The sequence below is a fragment of the Brassica rapa genome, chromosome A03 (genome assembly GCF_000309985.2).
Source record: "Brassica rapa cultivar Chiifu-401-42 chromosome A03, CAAS_Brap_v3.01, whole genome shotgun sequence".
Taxonomy (NCBI): domain Eukaryota; kingdom Viridiplantae; phylum Streptophyta; class Magnoliopsida; order Brassicales; family Brassicaceae; genus Brassica; species Brassica rapa.
In genome coordinates, this window is record NC_024797.2 from 793343 (window position 1) to 815338 (window position 21996).

The window sequence follows — 21996 nt, forward strand, 5'->3', positions numbered from 1 at the left end:
GATCTTGGACATTTTGTTAGTTGGTCTTGACAATCTTTGACTTGTGCTGACCTAACAGAAGTCACTTCATTAAAATAATCGCCTATTACATTATAGCAGGACTATTATAGTATGATATCCAAATTGTGATATACAAAAGGTATTTGATATGAATATTCCTAGAAGATTGTAAGAGATGTTTAAAACCAACACAAAACGAAAAGGAAAAAAACTGATTTCCTCGATTTTGGGTCACGCTATATATGCTTTAAAACCTGTGTGCTTATCCATTTGTTTAAGAAACTGTATCCCACGTGTCACATTCATTGCCACACGTGTGAACCTTCAAGACCTACATAGCCGTCAAAGGTAACGTCGTCGTTACCGTGTCTTACGTATATTCGGAAGTTAACGCCGTCTGATTTTGTTTCTTTTTAACGTCCGTTACGGTTTCATCGGGAACTAACAAAGAAGCTCTGAAGCAGAGTCGTTACGTTTCGAACAAGTGTAGTTGTTCAACTATATAGGTTCTTAATTGTATGTACATAAGTTAGTGCCAATTAATTAGCAATAACGTAATTACAAACTTTCAGTCTAGAAACACATCAATTTTATCTTCTCACGTAATCTAATGGCATTAATTAAGATGCTACTTTTAGTAGATTATTTATTCAATAAAAATTTATTTACAAGCAAAGCTAGTTCTGAAAGTCATACTATATACTTACCAAACTAGTTTAGGATTTGTACATGAATCTATAAAAGCATTAGCATAATTGGTAATATATAAAATTAATTGTGACCGAACCAAACAGATAAGGCATCTTGTAATTGTGCTTATTCAGACGATGCTTATGAGATTACTGTGAATAAGAACAATCTTCTTCTTAATAATAATATGGTAATATGAACTTACCCTTAAACATTATCATTAATTACAGCAAAACGCCACTATCTTTTATCCTTATTCTTCTCCCTTTCAGTTTTCCATAATCTCTCTATTATATAACCAAGTCTTGTCTAAATCACTAAAATTCTCAGTCCTCCACAATCTGACCCGACCCGACCCGACCCGAATTCAAACCGGTGAAAATGGAGGTGCAGAGCAGCAACAATGGCGGACACTCTTCCTTCTCCAGCCTCCGCGTCTACCTTAACTCCCTCTCCTCGACCCCTTCCCGCTTAGCCCGCCGCGCCGTCTCCGTCTCCACCTCTTCCGACGAGATGAGCCGCGTCCGCGCCGTCTCCGGCGAGCACATGCGCCGTACGCTCCGGTGGTACGATCTCATTGGCCTCGGAATCGGCGGAATGGTCGGCGCCGGCGTCTTCGTCACCACCGGCCGCGCGAGCCGCCTCTACGCCGGCCCCTCGATCGTCGTCTCCTACGCCATCGCCGGCCTCTGCGCTCTCCTCTCCGCCTTCTGCTACACCGAGTTCGCCGTGCACCTCCCCGTCGCCGGCGGCGCCTTCAGCTACATCCGCATCACGTTCGGCGAGTTTCCGGCCTTCTTCACCGGAGCGAATCTCGTCCTGGACTACGTGATGTCGAACGCCGCCGTCTCGAGGAGCTTCACGGCGTACTTGGGAACCGCCTTCGGGATCTCGACTCACAAATGGCGCTTCGTCGTCTCTGCCCTCCCCGGCGGGTTCAACGAGATCGATCCCGTCGCCGTCGTCGTGGTCCTCGCGATCACCGTCATCATCTGCTGCAGCACGAGGGAGAGCTCGAAGGTGAACATGATCATGACGGCATTTCACATCGCGTTCATAGTGTTCGTGATCGTGATGGGGTTCTTGAGAGGAGACTCCAAGAATCTGACTTCTCCGGCGAAACCGGAGCATCCGTCGGGGTTTTTCCCGTTCGGAGCGGCGGGTGTTTTCAACGGAGCCGCCATGGTTTACCTGAGCTATATAGGATACGACGCCGTTTCGACCATGGCGGAAGAAGTGAAAAACCCGGTTAAGGACATACCGGTCGGTGTCTCCGGTTCAGTCGCCATCGTTACGGTTCTCTACTGCCTCATGGCCGTCTCCATGTCAATGCTCCTCCCATACGATCTGGTCCGTAATCATTTAAATGTTTTATTTTATTTATGTTAAAGAAAAAACGGTACGTTGTTTGACTTTGGGGGTTGAAAACGGCGGACATGTGTAACGCAGATAGATCCGGAGGCGCCGTTTTCCGCGGCGTTCAGAGGATCCAACGGCTGGGAGTGGGTGACGAAAGTGGTGGGGATAGGAGCAAGCTTTGGGATCTTAACATCACTTTTGGTGGCCATGTTAGGTCAAGCTCGGTACATGTGTGTCATCGGACGGTCCAGAGTGGTCCCCGTTTGGTTCGCTAAGATTCATCACAGAACATCTACGCCAGTCAACGCCTCCTCTTTTCTTGGTACGTTTTTATTTTTTTGTTCTGTCGCATTCATTTTATATTATTACTGTCAAAAACAATGATGATGAATAATCAATATACTAGTAAAATTAGATTTTGTGCATTTTGGTCTATAAAGTGAGATAGAGGCAAGCAGTTAGGTTAGAAAGTGAAGCTAGAACCGTTTCAGTTGTTGTCATGATCTTTTTTTCTTCTCTCTTTGATTTGATGTTTTAACGTTTTCTCAAAGATCATACGATCCACGTGAGTGCATTATCTATACGTGTCCATTTCAAAAATATATTTCAAAATCAAAACTTTTGGACTCAACCATTTAAAAATCTTTCACCTATCGATCTTGATCGTGACAAGATGTGTAGAAGGTATATTAGACGTAGGGACGTCATGGGTTTTGTGGTGTTTGGGTCTTACAACTTTAAGACAGAGAGAGCATCTGAGTACGATGGCTAGATGTCATGTTCACCATTGGTTTCTTTTGCTCTGTGTAAAGTTCTGAGCTTCCAAAAGATTCAGTCTTTCTCAACGGTCTTGATTGTGATATATTGCTTGGTGGGTCTTTTTGGTCTCTTTCGTGTTCCCTTAGTGTTAAAAACACATATTCCACTTTTGTTGGATAATTATAAGGAACTTCATCCATTGGCCGACTAATCATCATATCATTATAAAAACAAAAACCGTGAAGATATTTTTGAAAATGCATGGAAGACATATATTCGAAATATATTGGCAGTATCTCAATGGTTACATCTTAGTCATGACAATCAACATTTTACAATTATTGGTAGCCATAATCTAAGTTGATCAGAGCATTGTTGTGAGCCATACACTTTCTTTTATCCATATGATATATGCATAAACATTGGGTTTTTCTCATAAAGCTATTCACATTGTCACAAAGTGGATCATTATGATTTAGGGTCATAAGCGTCCAACCTTATCCTTACCAATTTTAGCATCCCACTAGCTCAAATTTGCTATATTGATCAAGAGCATTAACAATTTCTTTCTTACTATGGCAAAAGAGACAAAATACATTAAATCATTTCTCCCACTACTATCTTCAATTTGATTTTCAACTAGACTTTGTCGCCGGTGGAATAATCTATTGATCAGTTATTAATATTTGTTTAATTATTCTGTTCTTTTCATATCAGGCATTTTCACGGCGGTTCTTGCCCTCTTTACCGACCTTAACATCCTACTAAACCTAGTATCCATTGGAACCCTATTCGTCTTCTACATGGTCGCAAACGCTCTCATTTTCAAGCGTTATGTTCCAGTAGGACCCACCAAGCCATGGCCGACACTCACTTTTCTCACACTGTTCTCCACCATCTCTCTTGTCTTCACCCTCATCTGGCAACTTGCGCCACAAGGGAAGGTCAAGGCTTTCATGCTCGGTGCAAGTGCGGTGGTGGCTATAGCCATCGTGCTTATTTTCCATTATTTGGTCCCTCAGGCGAACAAACCTGAGTTATGGGGTGTCCCCTTCATGCCATGGACCCCGTGTGTGTCGATTTTCTTGAACATATTCTTGCTTGGTTCGTTGGACGCACCGTCGTATGTCCGGTTTGGGTTCTTCTCCGGTTTGATCGTGCTTGTGTATTTGTTTTATGGTGTTCATGCCAGCTCTGACGCTGAAGCGAATGGGTCTTTTGGTGTGAAAGAAGATGGACAAGTCTTGAAAGAACTAACTGAAGTGTGAATAAGTGAACATTATTTAGTTTGTTTCCTAAAAATTAGCTTATGTAATTAAACTCTCTATTTTCAAAAGGAGGGGGTTTTGAAATAATTAATGAAAGTTATTTAATCTAACTTTAGGGGAATTTGGACTCTTGATTGTTTCTGGCAGAGGGTGATTATTGAGAATATATATGTGACAGAATTATTATTTAACAGTTTTGGAAACTGATGTATATATTCCTGTCTGTGAGATTCTGTGAGGAAAATTAAAGTCCACTGCAAATATATTTTATTTTTCTTATGCAACATCTAAACATTTGAGTCGTTTTTTTGTTAAGACATATTGTGTAACATTTGAGTAGTTAACAACACATTTAAACGTGTATTTTTTTCTAACTACACTAATCCGTTTATTTATATTAAATTACACCTATCCGATAAAGAAGATTGCGACATTTAAACATCAATCTTTATCAATCGTATAAGGCAGGATCTGGTATGAAATAGTTATGGCGTATTATATATGAATGAATATATGATACACTCCCTTAATAAATGGATACGTTAGCTAGACATAAGCCTCTCATGAATACGAGAGATGGCATACAATTGATAGCGAAGGGTCCCCATCTTTATCACGGGACACACATACGTGACTTTATCCGAAGCTTCAAGTCGAACAATATCACCTTTTTCTTTTTTATTTTTTCCACGATCACTTGTTACGAATTACTTAAGGATATAATACATTCTTTTTGTTATTTCTTTTTTTTGTTCTCATACACAATATTGATAGTTGATATACGTAGTTATTATGTTCTTAGCCTTTAATTATTCACTTACGAGGTCAGTGTGTTAGTGATCAATAACTTACCTTTTCGTACTGTTAAATATTCTCAAATGTAAAAGACTCTGTATACATGTCAATCAGTAATGTTCTTACATATCGAACCAAATAACATTTTTGATACCATTTCAAGTGTAATACATGTTACTTTAGCTTAAAGAACATTATTTCGTGTTAGCTAGGAACTTCAATATTAAATGGACGAAATATATTACATATTCTACAGTATTTCCTATACCCTTCATTGGCTACAAACCTAAGCATATGCTCAAAAAGTTTTGGTTTGTTAAATATGTTTTCATTTTAAGTTTAGTTAATACTTAAGTTCTGTATTTTCTAATCTTTTCTTGCAGAGGACTGTGTAAGTCAGGAGCGAATCTGTAAATCTTAATCGAATAATCAAATCAGTCCAATTATTCTTTTATTGAACACTCTCAATAATTACGTGAGCATTTTGGTTAATATAATATACATAATTACATTTATATATTTCTAAGTGGATGATATATATACTCGAATCTGAAATAAGTGTGTTTAAGTGGGAGACGACACTTGCTTACATTCCCTCTCTCGCTCTCTTTTTGGTGACTATATTCCTAGAGATAGGGACCATCCAAGAATAGCCCAATTTTTCAAGATCTTCAAATTGTTGGAAACTTTTTATTCATATTTTTTATTATATTTTTGGATTTGTTTTCAGAAAATATTCTGCCAATAAGAAAGATTGATTCTATTGGCAATAACATATATTTAATCTCTTTCTAGAAACAACACTTTACTTAAGCCATGAGTTTCATTCCAGCACCAAAAGGGTTCATTAAAATCTAAGTGTGAGTGTTCTCTTTCGAACTTGCCTTTATCCTAATCACAAACCTTAATGTTGGATTCTACATTGGATTACCATTATTTTGATCCTTCGAGGATAACAACTACACCACTTTTTTCCTCTCCGACGGCCATGAAAAAGGTGTATAAAATATGGTTTGGATTTTTTTTTTTTTTGTCATCTGTTGGATTAATATTAAAACGGGTGAAATGCAGTCGAATACACATAAGCCGGCAAGGAACACTTTCCTTCCAGAGCCAGAAGCCGGCAAAGATCGAAATCTTTCCAGAGCCATAAAAGATAACTACTAGACAACTACATAGAAAGGATGACAACAAATTCTAAGATCAGCCAAAAGCCAAGATGTAAGAAAGAAAATATGGTTCGGATTTAGAATAAAGTATTGTAGTATTTTGAACAAAAAAAGGTATTGTATGTAGTATAAATTGAGACTAGCTAGACTTGTAAGATGCAATAGAGTAGATGAAAAAGCCAATAGCTTAATCATGATTCAATAGAGAATGGGACCACAAAAATGTCAACCTCTTTAAAACCACTCAAGACACAATCTAAGACAAGTTGTGCAGAAGCTAGTGAGTCCATTAGTCCATAGCTAGATATAGGTATAATCTAATTACTTTCACTTTTCTGTTGACATTTTCATTACGATTTTTTTCTCAACTTATCATAAGCTTTGACATTCGCTTTACGAATCATTGTGATCTTTATATTTGATAGCAAGTTGTTATATAGTCTCTCCAAAAAAAGACCGCAAGAGGAAAAATAGCTAGAAAGATTAGAGTTACGACTTTTGATTAGATTCTCCTTAAACAGGGAAGTTCTTTGCAACTTGCAATACCTTCCACATATTTATCATCCAAAAAGTAAAATTAAAGTTACAAAACATTCCATTCCATGATGTGTAAATCTTGTCCTCAACTTGGTCTTGGACATTATTCAACATTCTAATCATACAATATGGATTCGCAGATTTTATATGTCTATTCTTTCACCAATTGTATTAGATCAGCAAACCACATCAATTATTTTTTTTAACCAAACAAATCGAAGTAGAATAAGATACATAAACCATACTTAATAACAATATCTATTAACACTTTGACTTTAACTAATAGCTTCACTGATTATCTTAGCATAATACAAGAAATTACACTCCCTTGAATTGTTTTTTTTGGGACCAAAGTAGCCTAAATTTTTGTTTACGTGGTAGATCTTTGTTCTTTCAAGAAACAAAGTCGTTGAACTAAAGAAAAGACAACTCTAATATTACATTTATGGGTATAAATGGTAACCAGAAAACGACGAAAGATAATGCATTATCTAACGTTCCTAAAAAAAATATTATCTTTCACAAAAAATAATTTTTTTTGTCATTTTTTATAATTCTTTTTTTTTTTTTGTAGAGAAATAAAAAACAAAACTATTTCTTGTTAAATTTGAGATGAAACAACTATTCATTTTCATTCATGTAAACTTTTTCCTTTAAGTTCACCAGTTGAACTCTTTGATTTTTTAACTAAAATTCAGTATTATATAAATCACATTGATTGTGTAGATAGGCCTAGAAACTTGAGAAAAGAGGAATTTAACCTTTGGGCTAATGAGCCTCATCTAAGCATTATTAAATTAGACCTAGGCCCAAAATAATACGAGGCTGATCCTGATGATAGAGCCCGTAAGCTGAATAAAAAAACCAAACCCTAAAGAGGGAACCTTATTTATAAGCAAAGGGCAAAGCCTCACTTCCGTCTCTTCTTCATTTTTGCCGCAGCTTCATCTTCCTAGCAGGTACGCTCTTGTTAACCTTATAATAGAGAAACACATAGGAACTATAAGCTTTTGTCCTGTGAAAGGTTTAGAATGGTAGTCTTAGCTTTTGCTAATAGATTCGTCAGTGGCTTAGATTTTGTTAATAAGTTCATTGTTCATTGCCATAACAATTCATGTGTCTTGCGTTGTTAGTATCATACCATAATGGTGAAAATTTAAGACATGACTACTTCAATGTGTTCTTGCTAAGACATGAGTTTTCTCTTACCAGGTAAGTTTCAGACAACTTAAAGATGGGGCGTGTCCGAACCAAGACCGTGAAGAAATCATCTCGCCAAGTCATCGAGAAGTACTACTCTCGCATGACACTCGACTTCCACACGAACAAGAAGATCCTCGAAGAAGTCGCCATCATCCCTTCGAAGCGTCTCCGCAACAAGATCGCTGGATTCTCCACCCATTTGATGAAGCGTATCCAGAAGGGACCGGTCCGTGGCATCTCGCTCAAGCTTCAAGAGGAAGAGCGTGAGCGCCGCATGGACTTTGTCCCCGACGAGTCTGCTATCAAGACCGATGTGATCAAGGTCGACAAGGAGACTCTGGAGATGCTTGCTTCCCTTGGCATGTCTGACACTAGTGGCATCTCTGAAGTCGAGCCACAGGCTGCACCTACTTTCAGCAGGCCACCAAGAAGGTTCTGAGGAGTTTATTGTTATTATTATCAGTCGAATCAAAAGAGAAATCTTTAGATTTGGCTGTTTTTGTTTTGAAGTTAGGGACAAAAGACTTGCTGTTCTTGAAATGTTTATTGTTGCTTTTGATTCGAGATTTATGTCCTGAACTGAAAGTTACACTCTCTTTTTTATTCCATGGTTTTTAAGTTTTGATGATCTTTAGTCTTATGATACCCAAACTTATTTGTTTCTTATAAACTTGTTCAATTTCTTAGATTAAATATAAAAGTTAATTAAATAATTAATATATATAGTTTTGATATTATTTTCTAGAGTGTTAAAGGTATTGAAATTCTTTGAAATTTTTTGAGGTGAAATTAAAATTTTCACTTTTTTTTCACTAAAAATCAGTATCACAATCTGAGGACACAGGATTTCAACTTGTTGGGCTACTAGGGTCTCTGCTTAACATCATGGGCCTGATATGACGGCCCATATCTGGTTAAAAAACTAAACCCTCCTTCTCAGACCAAGTATGTTGTTTCTTTCGCTGTCAAGGAAGAACATACTTGGGTTCAAAATGAACTTGTTGAGACAGTGCAGAATCTTGCCCAGAAGAAGAAGCCATGCGCGTCCTCTTTTTCGAAATCTCTCTGTATTTATTGCTTATGAGCAGAATGATGTTACACTAGAACGATATGACAATGAGTTTTGGAATCGTAACGTGGTTCAAGCTTCGGACTTTATCGAAATTCTGCAGCTTTGTGCTAGTAATAGAGACGTTCTTGAAGCCAAAGCTTGCCACGGGAAGATTATCCGTCTTGAGATGCATGAAGATGTCATTACTCTGTCGAATGTTCTTATCAACTCTTATTCCAAATGTGGCTTTGCTGAGCTTGCACGCAAAGTGTTCGATGGAATGCGTGAGAGAAGCTTGGTTTCTTGGAACACCATGATTGGTTTGTATACACGGAACAAAATGGAGTTAGAAGCATTGAATATGTTCTCGGAGATGCGGAAAGAAGGAGTTGAGTTTAGCGAATTCACGATCTCGAGCGTTCTTTCCGCTTGTAGTGGAGTGAACTGCGGTGCCTTGGAATGCAAGCAACTGCACTGTTTGTCACTCAAAGCGTGTCTCGACACGCACGTGTACGTTGGAACTGCTTTGCTTGATCTCTACGCAAAGTGCGGGATGATGAAGGACTCAGTGCAGGTTTTCGAGTTTATGCAGGAGAAAAGCTCAGTAACATGGAGTTCAATGGTAGCAGGTTATGTACAGAACAAACGTTACGAAGAGGCTTTGCTTCTCTACCGTCGAGGTCAGAGGATGAGCCTAGAGAAGAATCAGTTCACGTTATCTTCGGTCATCTGCGCTTGCTCGAATCTGGCTGCTTTAATAGAAGGGAAACAGATGCATGCTGTTATACATAAGACCGGGTATGCTTCTAATGTCTTTGTGGCATCCTCTGTTGTTGATATGTATGCTAAATGCGGAGGCTTGAGAGAGTCTTACATCATCTTCTCAGAAGTGGGAGAGAAGAATATTGAGCTTTGGAACACGATTATCTCCGGGTTTGCGAAGCACGCTCGTCCAAAGGAAGTGATGATCTTGTTTGAGAAGATGCAGCAAGGTGGAATGCAACCAAACGAGGTTACTTTTAGCTCCTTGTTATCTGTTTGTGCTCATACGGGTTTGGTGGAGGAAGGAAGGAGGTTTTTCAGATTCATGAGAAGCAAGTACGGTGTATCTCCGAATGTGGTTCATTACTCTTGTATGGTTGATGTTCTTGGTCGTGCTGGACTGTTGTCTGAAGCGTATGAGTTGATAAAGTCTATTCCTTTTGATCCTACTGCTTCCATATGGGGCTCTCTTCTTGCTTCTTGTCGCGTCTACAAGAATCTCGAGCTGGCGGAGGTTGCAGCTGAGAAACTGTTCAGTTTAGAGCCAGAGAATGCGGGTAATCACGTCTTGCTATCCAACATATACGCAGCAAACAATCACTGGGAGGACATTGTTAAATCAAGAAAGCTTCTCAGAGACAGCGAAGTGAAGAAAGTGAGAGGGAAAAGTTGGATTGAGATCAAGGACAAGGTCCACGTTTTCAGCGTTGGAGAGAGCGGTCATCCGAGAATCCGCGAGATCTGTTTGAAGCTAGACAGTCTGGTGATCGAATTGAGGAAGTTTGGATATAAACCAAGAGTAGAACATGAGCTGCACGACGTGGAGGAGAGGAAGAAAGAGGAGCTTCTGATGCAGCACAGCGAGAAGCTAGCTTTGGTTTTTGGCATAATGTGTTTGCCAGAGGGCTCTAGTGTTAGGATCATGAAGAACCTGAGGATCTGTGTGGACTGTCATGAGTTCATGAAGGCTGCATCGATGGCTACAGGAAGATTAATCATTGTTAGAGATGTTAATAGGTTTCACCATTTCAGTGATGGTCAATGTTCTTGTGGAGAATTTTGGTGACTAATATAACCAAACACACGTTTAACATATTACATATATAAAACAAAACCGAAACCAAACCAAACCAAACAGATAGAAGGAGTGTTTTGAGGAGCCTAGACACTATATAATATAACTGTTTTTGTTCCTGATGAATATCTCCTTGTTCAATGGGAGTCAGGATCTTTACCAAAACCCATCATGGCATGAGTAGCTAGCATCATGCCTCTACGACCCATCTCCATAAACCGACCGACTAATGGGAAGCTAACCGTGTCTCTGTTCCTCAGAGGTTTTTTGTCCCACCTTGTAACATCATTTACACAACAATCAAGTTTAAATGAAATGACACAAAGTATATAGAGAAAAGGGATGTGGAGTTTATTAGTTATTACCAGTCTTCGTGTCGGACAATCTTCCCGTTCTCAACAGAGAGTTTAATGAGAGAGATCATATCTATGTCCTTTCCCATGATCTTGTAGTGTTGTTTGTTGTCGATTAGTATCTGTTTTTTTTTCCATGAGTTGTTTGATATTTAGATAGTGAAAAGGTTTACCCTAAAGATTATATTATAGTAGTAATGAGTAGGCTAAAACAAGATGATTCTAACCTCTTTCTTCCCTGGTGCGATATCACTTTCTTGAACCTGGTATTCAACTATCTTCGACTCACCAAACACCTGTAAGGAAAATATGATGTGGGATTGAGTCTTTGGACGATGGAGATAGTTCCATCAACATAAATGAGATTTGTATACCTTAGCTAATGAGTAAAATGCTGATTTGATTTGCTTCACCCTGAAAAGCAAGCCATGGGTAGAGAACACTGATCATTTCAAAGCTGAGTAAAGAATATGGACTTGTAAGTTTGATGAGCACATTACACACCCTTGAGCATGTGTTAAAGGGTCCTCAAAAGAAGCATTTGGCGCGTACATGTCAAAGTCGTTGGCTTTTGCACATGCCCCATACCTGAAAAAAACAATCCCACAACTTGCGTTTAAGACATCAGAATCAAATTCAATACACAAACTCAAGTTCATACAGTGATATGTTTTATATGGAAATCAAACTTGTGATCTGCACTGTAATTAAATACAATGTGACTTGAGATGCAAGAAACAAGTATGATCAATGATTAATCGCAGTCATGCCTTAAAACTTACAACCACTATAATCAAGTGGACAACCCAATAATAACATCAGAATCTGAACAAAATCGATTTAAAAAAAAAAACATGGGGGGGCTAACAAGTTGAGGATATGAGGCATGATTGTATCAGCGAAACGAGTCTGTTTGAATTCACAAGCTCCTTTTCCCTCGCATTCCCTTGCCGGATCTGTCACCGCCGCTCCAGTCTCACCTAACAGAAACAAAACAGAGGATCATTGTTCATCGGTAATCAGATCCATGAGGAAGATAATTGAACGAACCTGGACTCGGATTATCGTCTTTCCCCATTGATGCGTTTCAGAGATTGTTGAAAGATTGAATTACGAAACTGAAGCGAGGGAACTAGCTAGTGACATCTGTAGGGATGGCAATTGGGACCTTAGCCCGCGGGCTAAGCCCGTAAAGTCCCACTGCGGGGCGGGTTTGGGCTTAGATATCTTAGGCCCGAGATATTGCGGGTCTTGCGGGTTGGTCAATTTTGGGTATGGACCAATGCGGGGCGGGTCGACGCGGGTTTGCGGGGCATTCGAGACCCGCGTGTCTTCTTCACCAGAGACGTTTGGTGTTCTGCTAACCGACGAAAAAGGTGAGAAATGGCGACTGTGGAGGCAATTCTGAACCTTCTCTTCCACTCGTCGACTAAGGTCACCACTGAGCCTTATCTTCATCACCTCTTCCTCGATCTACCACCATCTACCATCTATACAGGTATATGATTTCTTCCTCTCAGTAGACACGAGTTAAAGTTAAATCTTTGCATGTTATTTATATCACTCGCCATTCTATACTGTAATTAGATTACAAATTTACAATCTGCTACTAAGTTACAGTATTGAGTTCAAGAGTTCGTTTGCTTTGTTTGACTTGACTACTTGACTTGAAACATGATGGTTGTAGACTTTAGTGACAAGAAGTTATCAGTTTTAAAGTTTTACGGTTAATTGTTTTAAAGTTTTACTGTTAATTGTCATTTGTCTTATAAGTTGCTTGATGATGATGGTTATAAAAAACTCGTAACTTGTGAGAGGTATGCACCCATTGTATACCACTTGTTTGGTCTCATTAAAAAGCTTGACAACCAACCTTCTTATCTTTTTTTTTTAATGTCACTAGATGTGCTGAGAAGCTTTACTACAAAATTAGACACACATGAACCACCACCACACGAGTCAAGCAACAACAAAGAAATGAGGACAGCATTTTCACTACCCGCGGGCCGGACCGCAAAGTCCTATATAGCAAGCGGGGCGGGTTTGGGTAGAGGTTTGGGAACCGCGGGTTACGGCGGGCTGACCCGCAAAGATCCGCCAGAGATAGAGACCGCAGCGGGGCGGGCCACGGCGGGGCGGGTTGTCCCAATTGCCATTCCTAGACATCTGCAATGGATCGGTGGTGGATTATCGTCCACGTGGCGAAATCATCTCCATATGTGTGTTTTTGCTTTGACCGTAGATTATTCCAACCGAGAAAAATCATTTAACTTATATACTATAGGCTCCGAATGGTAACAACGGATTGAACGGTGCGGGATAAGCGATTTAATTACGGTGCAGTTCTGACAATTATAAAAACGTATAGATATATAGTATATGTAGAGGTTTTTGTTATTGTTAACTGCTGTGCGATGCGGGACGGATGTTACCATTCGGAGCCTATACGTATATGGTAAACTTGTGCGGTCACTGAATCGCTTTTGAACGAAGAAACTGAGTTTGCTGTGTGCTTTGGAACTTGAAAAATATGTGTTGTGCTTAGCTTCATGAGTTTCTTTTAATTATTTCAAATAAAATTAAAAAAAGAGCAAATTAGCTCAATATACTAAAAAAAAGTGAGATACTATAGAATGAGAGAAAATAGTAATGATGGGAAAAGAAAATTGTGGGAAAATAAAGTATGGAGTGCAAATAGAGTAGATTTTGTGTGTAGAGAATATAAATTCTCTTTAAAAAAATCTTCTAAATTAAAAAAACATTTAAATTTCTAATTTATGAAAGATTTAAGAATAAAATAACTAAATTTCACCTATTCCATCGTTTCTTACTCCTTGCCCATTACCTAATCTCTACCTAAATCATCTTGATGCATTATTGGTGTGACACACGCTTTCTCTCCATGCTTCGATATCACTTTCTTCGACTTCACGAATCTTTCATTTATAACTAAGACAGTTCCGTGTGTTCAAAAAAAAAAATTAAGACAGTTCCTTCTCCCCCTCATTATGCAATAAAAGCATAAGACATTTCTTTCTCCCCCCTCATTATGCTATAAAAGCATATCACCACAATTTCTAGGAAGTGTGTTAATAATAAATGGGGATTGTGAGGGATACATCAGTTGGTTTAATGGTTAACGAGAGGAATGATAGAAGAAATTCACAGTAACTATGTGAGGTCCATGTCAAGGTGCTACCGGTATCCACGTGAAGATTACAGAAGGTGAACCAAACTAGATTTTGGTTATTAACGCAAGCCCTTCCCGCAAAGAACTTGTGTTTATAGCGGAAATCTAGTTTGGTGTGGTTCACCTTGTGTAAAGCAATATCTTTTCACGTTGATACATGTAGCTCTTTGTCATGGACCATGCGTCCGTTGTTCCCTTTGCTTTGCTGACCACATATATCCAAAATATGGACTGGAAGATTCAAACATACGGTGATGCATTTTGTGGAACAACAACATCAAATGAAAACCTTGGATAACCCAATACAGGTAACTTCATTAGATATTGTGTCAATCTTCATTATATATAACAGACTGGTCAAATTCTGCTGGTTCAAGTATAGGTCCAAGGCCAGGTTCGTCACACTTGGACTGGAAGTAGCGTAAGGATAAAGGATTTAATAACGGTTTCTATGTTTGAGAAAAAGGACTGATCGTTTTTGGATTTGTATATAGAGAAGTATCCAACTTTCTGGTTGGGATTCTAATCCCTTATATATTAAAAGAGAAGCATTGGAGTTAATGCTTTCACACCAAGTTGGACACGTGTCTATTGCATAGACACTCTCACAAATAAGTTTCCTTATTTGATTTTTCTATAAACAAATTTCTTAAACAGTTTCCTTATTCTACAAAAATAAGTAACCAACTAATGTTTTGGAGTTTTCACGTAAAACTAATGCTAGAGATTTGTCTCTTCTTCATTCTTTCCCACTTTTTACTTCAAACGTACTGTTTTTAAAGAAAGCTTCGGAGTTCTACGTGGAGACAGACTCAGGAAACGATGATCCAGTAACCCTGAAGCTCGGGACGGTAATCACATATCACATTAGCTCTCTGCCAAAGCATGAAGAAGTTTGTCGTGACAGCTTTATCCGTGGCGGCACCCTCCTGAACCACCGCGAGGAATATGGGTGCAACCATTCCTACCAGAGCCTCTAACCGAACCTCTTTGCAGCACCTGCAATAGCAGACTGATCTCATCGACGGTCACCGGGAAGACATCGTGGCTTCAACTTGCGTAACGTCCAAGACATTGTCGATGAGAGGCTTAAGGTTTGGAAAGAGTACAACAACAACAAAGAACAAGCTTCTTCCCCCACGAAGCGTTAATTACCTGCAAACTGATCCAAGAAATACTGCATTGAAGGAAATTAAGGGTCGGAGAAGATTCAGTGTAGTTTCAGGGAAGTTAAGACTTCGTTTAGAAGTTCAAGATGGACTGGTGTATTTAGGTTAACTGCTTCAATGTAGTTTCGGTGTCTTCTTACGAGTTAACGCATGTACGTGTGTGTTCATGCACCTACGTTGTTGGCCAACTAAATTTCGAACGGAAGATTTGTTTGTATTTAAAAAATTCACGTACAAAATAAACAAACCGTGATTCAATCAATAATAAACAACCCAAATAAAACCAAACTTAATTGCTTGGTCCGAATCTTTATGTTTTGAGTGTTTTGCAAGGTTATTTAATGATAGTATAATGCAATATATATTTATAGTTTTTAAGTTATGGTAATATATAGATATTAGAGTGATCCGCAAGGTAAAAATATTTGCTATTAAATTTTCATAAAACGACATATCTTCTCCATTGAATTAGGTTTACGCTTTGCTATATAAGACCCCTTTCTGCCATACGTATAATTGATCTCATACAGTCGAAAACTTACAATCTTATCTCATTCTATTACAATGGCTGCGATAACCAACGTGTGTGATTTGAAACCATTCAAGTCAATGTGGAAGATTAGAGTGAAGATCCTACATTTGTGGAAACAGTATTCTGCTTCTGGTGGTTTGACGATCGAAATGGTTCTAATCGACTCCAATGTAAGGCATCTTTACTCTTTCTGTTCCGTTATTTTTATGTGAAGAAGTATCCTTATTTTTGACGTGGATTGTTATACATTTATGTAGGGTGTTAACATTTATAATTATGCATCTTAATAAAAATGAGCTTTTTAGTTATAAGAGAGTTTTTCTATTGTTTAAATATGCTTTTACCATTCTTGGGGAAAGGTATATGAAATCATACATTTTTTAAAATTTTCTCCGTTGTTATAAAGTCGTACTTCATCGATGATATATTGCAAATACATATTCTATTTTTGATTTCAAACATTAAATCACCGGGGCGCGGGTATCACCTAGTGTTGTAGTATAATGTTAACCTATTTACCATGGAAGGCTCTCCATTTGGTTCTAAAAGCTATTCAATCTGATGAATCTGGATCCAAGGTTTAGACACTGTTATGCACAAAACGTATGATTGCATAATAACAAAAGGATTTATAAAAATCTTCACAAGTGAAATTGCTTGGAGATGAATTTTTTGAATGCACACAAACAGAAGTGTGTGAAAACGGTGGGTTTATCCCCGAAGTGATGCACGTGGTACAGCAGGTAATCCCCATTCATCCTCAGCCTGAGCTCGTCCAGGTTGAGCTCCGGCGGTTTGTGTCCTTCCCGTTGGTGGTGGAGGCAAGTCAAGCCCTTCATCAAGATCAGGTTCCGTATCGGGTTGGAGACAGGAAGGCACACCGTCTGCTTCAGTCTCGTTTCCCATGTCAGCTTCAAGAGCATCAAGCTCTGGCATTCACAAACACACATGGCAATAAGTAGCAGCAGCAGAAAGTGGATATATATTAGAAAAGAATGTGTCAACAACTTACCGCCCATGAGGTCATCTTCGTCAATGTCATCAGGAACATTGTAGCTCCTACCGAGTGAATCTTGAATTTCGGAACTCACATCCATCAAGTCCATCATCTCATCTTGTAAATTCTGTTAAGTAAATAATCCAATATAAATAAAAGAATATATCATCTAGGAAGCAAACACAAGAGAGCTCGTATAAGAAACGTACATCAATGTCTTGAATCTTGACGGTTTTCATCATTCCTTTCAACTCCTTGTTAGCAGACTTCAACGCTGTCATCTGCAATGAATGCAAGTTTTATAATATTTATCCACATTCATGTACATAAAGCATCATAAGACTCATATGTATAAGATAGAAAAAGATAGATACAGTCTGTTGAGCATCTTTGAGTCCTTCAGCAGCAAAAGAAACTTGATCAAGGTTGAAAGTTTGATTATAAAGCATGTCACGTTGTCCTTCATACCTTAATCCAAAAAAAAATAATGATTATTAACTAAACCATTGAGAGAGAAGCATGAACAAAGGATGATAATCTTATCTCTCATACATTTTCTTTTGCTTGAGAACTCGCATAGCACGAGCTTTGATAGCTTCCTGAGCAGGACCAGGGCGTGTCCTTTTGATCTGGTCCTTGTACTTGCAGAGCTCAGCGTCAAGCCTCTTCACCTTATCTTCCACTGACTCTCCTCTTTTATTGATCTGAAAAAAACAACAATAAGGAAAGGATTAAAAGATCAAAAGCTACAAGTTCCTAATCATCTACATTTCTCTAACGATTTCGAGACGCGAGAATCGAAAAGGAGAAAGCAAACCCGATCAGAGGCATCTTGGATGGAAGGTGGAGGTTCTTTGTTGTTCTTCGCACCGAATATTCTCTTCATCTTCAACAATAAATCTGTGAGAACGATAGATTTGAGATATTACACAGACACGAGATTTATCGAAGAGGAGGAGGAGAAGGGGAAGCTTTGCCTATAAGAAAATAATTAAATTCACCTTTATCTCTATTTTTTTAATAATTAAAAATTTACCCCAAAAAGAAAATAAGAAAAATTATAATACTTGAGAGAAAACGAGTAATGAGACTTTGAAATTTTCAATTGCTGCACTAGCGTAGAAGTTTACTAGTAAAACAAGTTGGAGATTCAAATAGTCTTCCTGGTTTTTTTTCTTTTGTTATTTTTTTTTTTTTTTGCATTGGTCGTTAGCTGTGTTCGTTTCTTTGCCGCAAGACGCAGCGGCAGCGGCCAAAAATTAAACGGGAATCATGGCAACACACAACACCGATGACCGCAGCGGCAATTAACAAGCGACGCAGCGTCAAAAAAAGCGAAGCTTTCCGATGTTGCCGCTGACGTCAAAAAAAGTAGCGACCATTGTTCTCCATTTCTCTCTCCTCTCTGCTACTGAAAACAGAGACGCGCGTCATCCGTTATTCTCTATTTCTTTTTGGATACTCTTTTTCCCTTCTATATTTCGCTGCGGCAGCGTTCGATTAACGAACAGGACTGTTGTTGAACAGCTCTTTGTTCTTGTCAAATGGTTTCTTTCTTTTATATTGAAGTTGAAACCAATCAAGTTTCCAAACACAAGTCTTTAAGACAATTTTCTCATTCAAAAGATTTGAGAATCTTGGCTTGTGCATCAGAAGAAACTACTCTTGTTTTTGTCTTTTGGTTTTGTAACAGACTGAAACTCAGAGTTTAAGAGCAATATTGCTAAAGCTTTTCTCTAGTCCTCCCATCTTCACTGGACCTCCTCCTCCTGTCATGCTTCCCTTTTGCATCATCGCCACAAACTCGTTATAGTCTATTCTCCCGTCCTGCAATACACAACAATTCAAATATTGCTCAACATTCTCATCATTTATAACCAAAAATACCCAAACAAGATTTTCAAAGGAGCTTTACATTGTCCTGATCAACATCACGCATCATTTCTTCTATCCGAACATCCTCAACACCAAACTCCTCACAAGCTTGTTGTAGCTCGTCCGGTGTTATATAACCGCTCCCATCTTTGTCGAAGTACGTAAACGCTGCAAACAAATGGTCCTCTCTCTCTATTTTGTTTAGATGCAACGTCGCTGCTATGAACTCTTTGTAATCTATTGTTCCACTGTTGTCCACATCCGCCTAAAAAAAATTCACATTCACATTGTTCATAACCATAGTTAATAAACTAGCAAAGGGGCTGGGTTGGTGATAACTTACAGCTTGCATCAAGTCGAGAATCTCAGACTCTTTGAGATTAGCACCTACTCGTTTCAGTCCTGCCTTCAGTTCTTCGAATGTTATCTGACCGCTCTTGTCCGCATCTATCATATTAAACATCTCTTTCAAGCCTGCTATTTCTTCTTCAGACAAGCTCTCAGCAATCACCTACAACAAGGCGTCAAAAAGAGACTAAACTTAGCCTTTTGCATTGTCTCTTTCCTTCCACACATAACAAAGAAGAAGAGAATCCCACTTACTCTAAGAGCCATTTTCTTGAACTTGTTCATTGCAGAGAACTGCTTCATACGGCTCAGAACAGCAGAATCCAGAGGCTTGTCTGGAGCCACGCCGTCCACTTGTACCCATGGGTGACCTGTTCACAAGCAAAACTTCATTAGAGAGATAGAGATACATTGTACAGGTTTAAGATAGAACTAACTTACATAGTACTTGGTGTGCAGTTAGTCTTTTCTTGGGATCCCTTACAAGCATTTTCCTCACCAAGTCTTTTGCGCTTTCAGATATGCTCGGCCAGGGATCTGATGAGAAGTCAAGATCACCGTGGAGAACCTGTTCGAATATACCTTGTTCTGACTCTGGAATATTAATCAAAAAACAAAGCCTAATTAGGACAAGTGGGAGATGTTTTGTTTTTACAAATATATAACACTTTCTTACCAGCCCAGAAAGGAGGAACTCCACTTAACAAAATGTACACAATCACTCCAGCACTCCACACATCAGCTTCAGGACCATACTGCTTCCTCAAAACTTCAGGAGCTACATAGTACGGACTACCAACAACATCTGTAAACACATCATCTGCCAAAGAGGAAGGATCAAAGATTAAAAATCTCAGCTCAACTGGAAAGAACCCTGACCATTGTGTCAGAGGTCTCGCTGGGACGAAACTAATATTACAATGAATCCAAACCTGGTTTAAAGAATATAGACAGTCCAAAATCAATAGTCTTCAACAGTGAATCTTCGTCTTTACTAACAAACAAAAAGTTCTCAGGCTTGAGGTCTCTATGCATAACACCAAGAGAATGACAAGCCTCCACAACACCAACAATAGTTTTCGTCAGCTCAGCGGCTTTCCTCTCAGTGTAATGACCCCTCTGGATAATCCTATCGAAAAGCTCGCCGCCAGCGCAGCACTCCATCACTAAGTGCACTGCCATAACGTCCTCGTACGCTCCTTTGATGGATATAACGTTCTGGTGACCAGACAAGTGGTGCATTATCTGAATCTCTCTTCTCACGTCTTCCACGTCCTCGTCGGTCAAGAGCTTTCTTTTGGCGATGGACTTGCAGGCGAACTCCTTCCCTGTGGACTTCTCCACGCAGAGGAAAGTGGTTCCGAATTGGCCTTGTCCGAGTTTTCTTCCCAAGGAGTAGAACTCCTTGAAGTTTTCGGTTTTTCTTTGGAGTACTGACTCGGTCCTGAGGCCTGCGCTGGTCACTCTCTTCATGTGTTTGGGCTTCTTAGGGGGCTTAGCATCAGCTGGAGTCTCCTCCTTGGTCTCTGGTTTTGTCTCCTCTTTCTCTTCCAGCTTGCTTTCAGGCTGGATCTCTACATTGTCTTTGGCCTTTATCTCGATGTTAGTGCCACCTGGCTTTGGCATTGTGAGCTGTTCAGGAGGTTTGTTCAGGACTTGATCAGATGATGGAGAACGAAGCTCTCCTGAGACAGCTTCACTTGCAGTGTCTACATTGGTCTGAGAAACAGAATCATCTGCTGCATCTCGTGGCCGCCACATGGCGGCGGAAACAGAGTGGAGGAACCCATTTCTGCTTGGTCCAACACAAGTGTTACCCATCTAAACACTTTGTCTTAATCTCAACAATCAAGATCTGATTACAAAACGGTCAAAAACAATCTAATCTCATTGAAAGTCAAATCCTTTCGATGCTAAGACCATCAAGAGGTGAAAAAACAGCAAGTAAGATCAAAAGGGTAATGGAAAGTTTGTGAATTGAAACGAACCCAGAACAGAGAAGTATGTAATGAACTAAACCCAGATAGAAGAAATCTCTCTCAGACAAGAACAAACAAAAAAAAAAACAGAGAGATCTGGGGGAGTAAATGAAAAATAGATTGGGTATGGGTAGGAAAATGAGGGGAAATATACTAGAAGGGTAGTTTAATAGCACTACTACACTTGCACATTGTTAATTTAATTGGGAGAATAGGAGGGAGAGAGTCAAAGGTTTGAGGAGAGAAGAAGAAAGACTGAACCAGTTTTTATTAGTCTTTTTCTTTGTGTCTATTTAGTCTATCTCCCCGAGTTTTACGCTGCGGTTTGTCTTTTAATTAATTTGTTCTTTCTTTCCAAAAGTCTCTAACCTTTTCTTCAGTCTTGGCAACTTCTAAAAAAGCAGCGGTAGTAGCCCTAGTAGGTAGCCCCTCTCAATCTCAAAAGCGTCTAATTGGGTTTCAATTTTTCAATAAGTACTACTTTTTTTTTGAACAACCAATGGGTATTTACCATAAGCCATTTTTTTCCCCTTCAGTGGCCCATGTGGAACTTCACGAGAAAGAAATATACTAATTTCTCACGAGAAAGATGATAGTTTCTCTCATCCAAAAGCATTGCGAGAAGAAAAAACCTTCCGATCATAGATTATGTCAAGCTCCATATACATTCTTATCTTGTGACTTTGACATATCATTACATCATGTTCCATACTCCTCATTGCCTTTTGGACGGTCCTAACGGAACGCTCAAGTGTCTAAAAATCTAAACAAAGAAAAATAAAGCTATGTAGTCAATTGTCATGCATGAGAAGATGGTGGGGGGGGGGGGGGGGGGGGGGTTGAATCAGTATTCAAAAAGGCAGGTTTTGTGTGCAGTCCTCAATG

At 39.1% G+C, this 21996-nt stretch overlaps 7 protein-coding genes across 8 annotated transcripts; 4 read left to right on the plus strand and 3 right to left on the minus strand.

The window, feature by feature from the left end:
- The first annotated feature begins 1071 nt into the window (after window positions 1-1071).
- On the plus strand, window positions 1072-4269 carry LOC103855584 (cationic amino acid transporter 6, chloroplastic). Its single transcript, XM_009132589.3, has 3 exons — window positions 1072-2040; window positions 2140-2371; window positions 3526-4269. The coding sequence occupies exons 1-3, from the start codon at window positions 1072-1074 to the stop codon at window positions 4074-4076; spliced, it is 1752 nt and encodes a 583-aa protein (XP_009130837.2). The 3' UTR covers window positions 4077-4269.
- Window positions 4270-7376: 3107 nt separating this feature from the next.
- On the plus strand, window positions 7377-8418 carry LOC103855585 (40S ribosomal protein S17-2). Of its 2 annotated transcripts, XM_033289214.1 has the most exons (3): window positions 7377-7536; window positions 7790-8267; window positions 8304-8418. In XM_033289214.1, the coding sequence occupies exon 2, from the start codon at window positions 7812-7814 to the stop codon at window positions 8217-8219; it is 408 nt and encodes a 135-aa protein (XP_033145105.1). In that variant the 5' UTR covers window positions 7377-7536; window positions 7790-7811; the 3' UTR covers window positions 8220-8267; window positions 8304-8418. The 2 variants fall into 2 exon arrangements, with proteins under 2 accessions (XP_033145105.1, XP_009130838.1); XM_009132590.3 differs by having other exon boundaries at window positions 7790-8410.
- A 199-nt stretch (window positions 8419-8617) lies between these two features.
- Window positions 8618-10686, plus strand: LOC103855588 (pentatricopeptide repeat-containing protein At5g04780, mitochondrial). Its single transcript, XM_009132592.3, has one exon. It carries the CDS (start codon window positions 8728-8730, stop codon window positions 10657-10659), a length of 1932 nt encoding a protein of 643 aa, XP_009130840.1. The 5' UTR covers window positions 8618-8727; the 3' UTR covers window positions 10660-10686.
- On the minus strand, window positions 10626-12173 carry LOC103855587. Its single transcript, XM_009132591.3, has 7 exons — window positions 12072-12173; window positions 11890-12001; window positions 11526-11609; window positions 11396-11435; window positions 11249-11317; window positions 11034-11143; window positions 10626-10944 (listed from the first exon to the last, which is right to left on the minus strand). Exons 1-7 carry the CDS (start codon window positions 12097-12099, stop codon window positions 10806-10808), a joined length of 582 nt encoding a protein of 193 aa, XP_009130839.1. The 5' UTR covers window positions 12100-12173; the 3' UTR covers window positions 10626-10805.
- A 1-nt stretch (window position 12174) lies between these two features.
- On the plus strand, window positions 12175-13319 carry LOC103856830. Its single transcript, XM_009133964.3, has 2 exons — window positions 12175-12519; window positions 12925-13319. The coding sequence occupies exons 1-2, from the start codon at window positions 12405-12407 to the stop codon at window positions 13317-13319; spliced, it is 510 nt and encodes a 169-aa protein (XP_009132212.1). The 5' UTR covers window positions 12175-12404.
- Window positions 13320-16447: 3128 nt separating this feature from the next.
- On the minus strand, window positions 16448-17987 carry LOC103855589 (vacuolar protein sorting-associated protein 60.2). Its single transcript, XM_009132593.2, has 6 exons — window positions 17727-17987; window positions 17462-17613; window positions 17284-17377; window positions 17119-17190; window positions 16925-17036; window positions 16448-16841 (listed from the first exon to the last, which is right to left on the minus strand). The coding sequence occupies exons 1-6, from the start codon at window positions 17793-17795 to the stop codon at window positions 16624-16626; spliced, it is 717 nt and encodes a 238-aa protein (XP_009130841.1). The 5' UTR covers window positions 17796-17987; the 3' UTR covers window positions 16448-16623.
- A 489-nt stretch (window positions 17988-18476) lies between these two features.
- Window positions 18477-20953, minus strand: LOC103855591 (calcium-dependent protein kinase 1). The gene is made up of 7 exons (XM_009132595.3): window positions 20065-20953; window positions 19809-19952; window positions 19574-19726; window positions 19388-19503; window positions 19128-19295; window positions 18825-19049; window positions 18477-18736 (listed from the first exon to the last, which is right to left on the minus strand). Exons 1-7 carry the CDS (start codon window positions 20951-20953, stop codon window positions 18611-18613), a joined length of 1821 nt encoding a protein of 606 aa, XP_009130843.1. The 3' UTR covers window positions 18477-18610.
- Between the last annotated feature and the right edge of the window lie 1043 nt (window positions 20954-21996).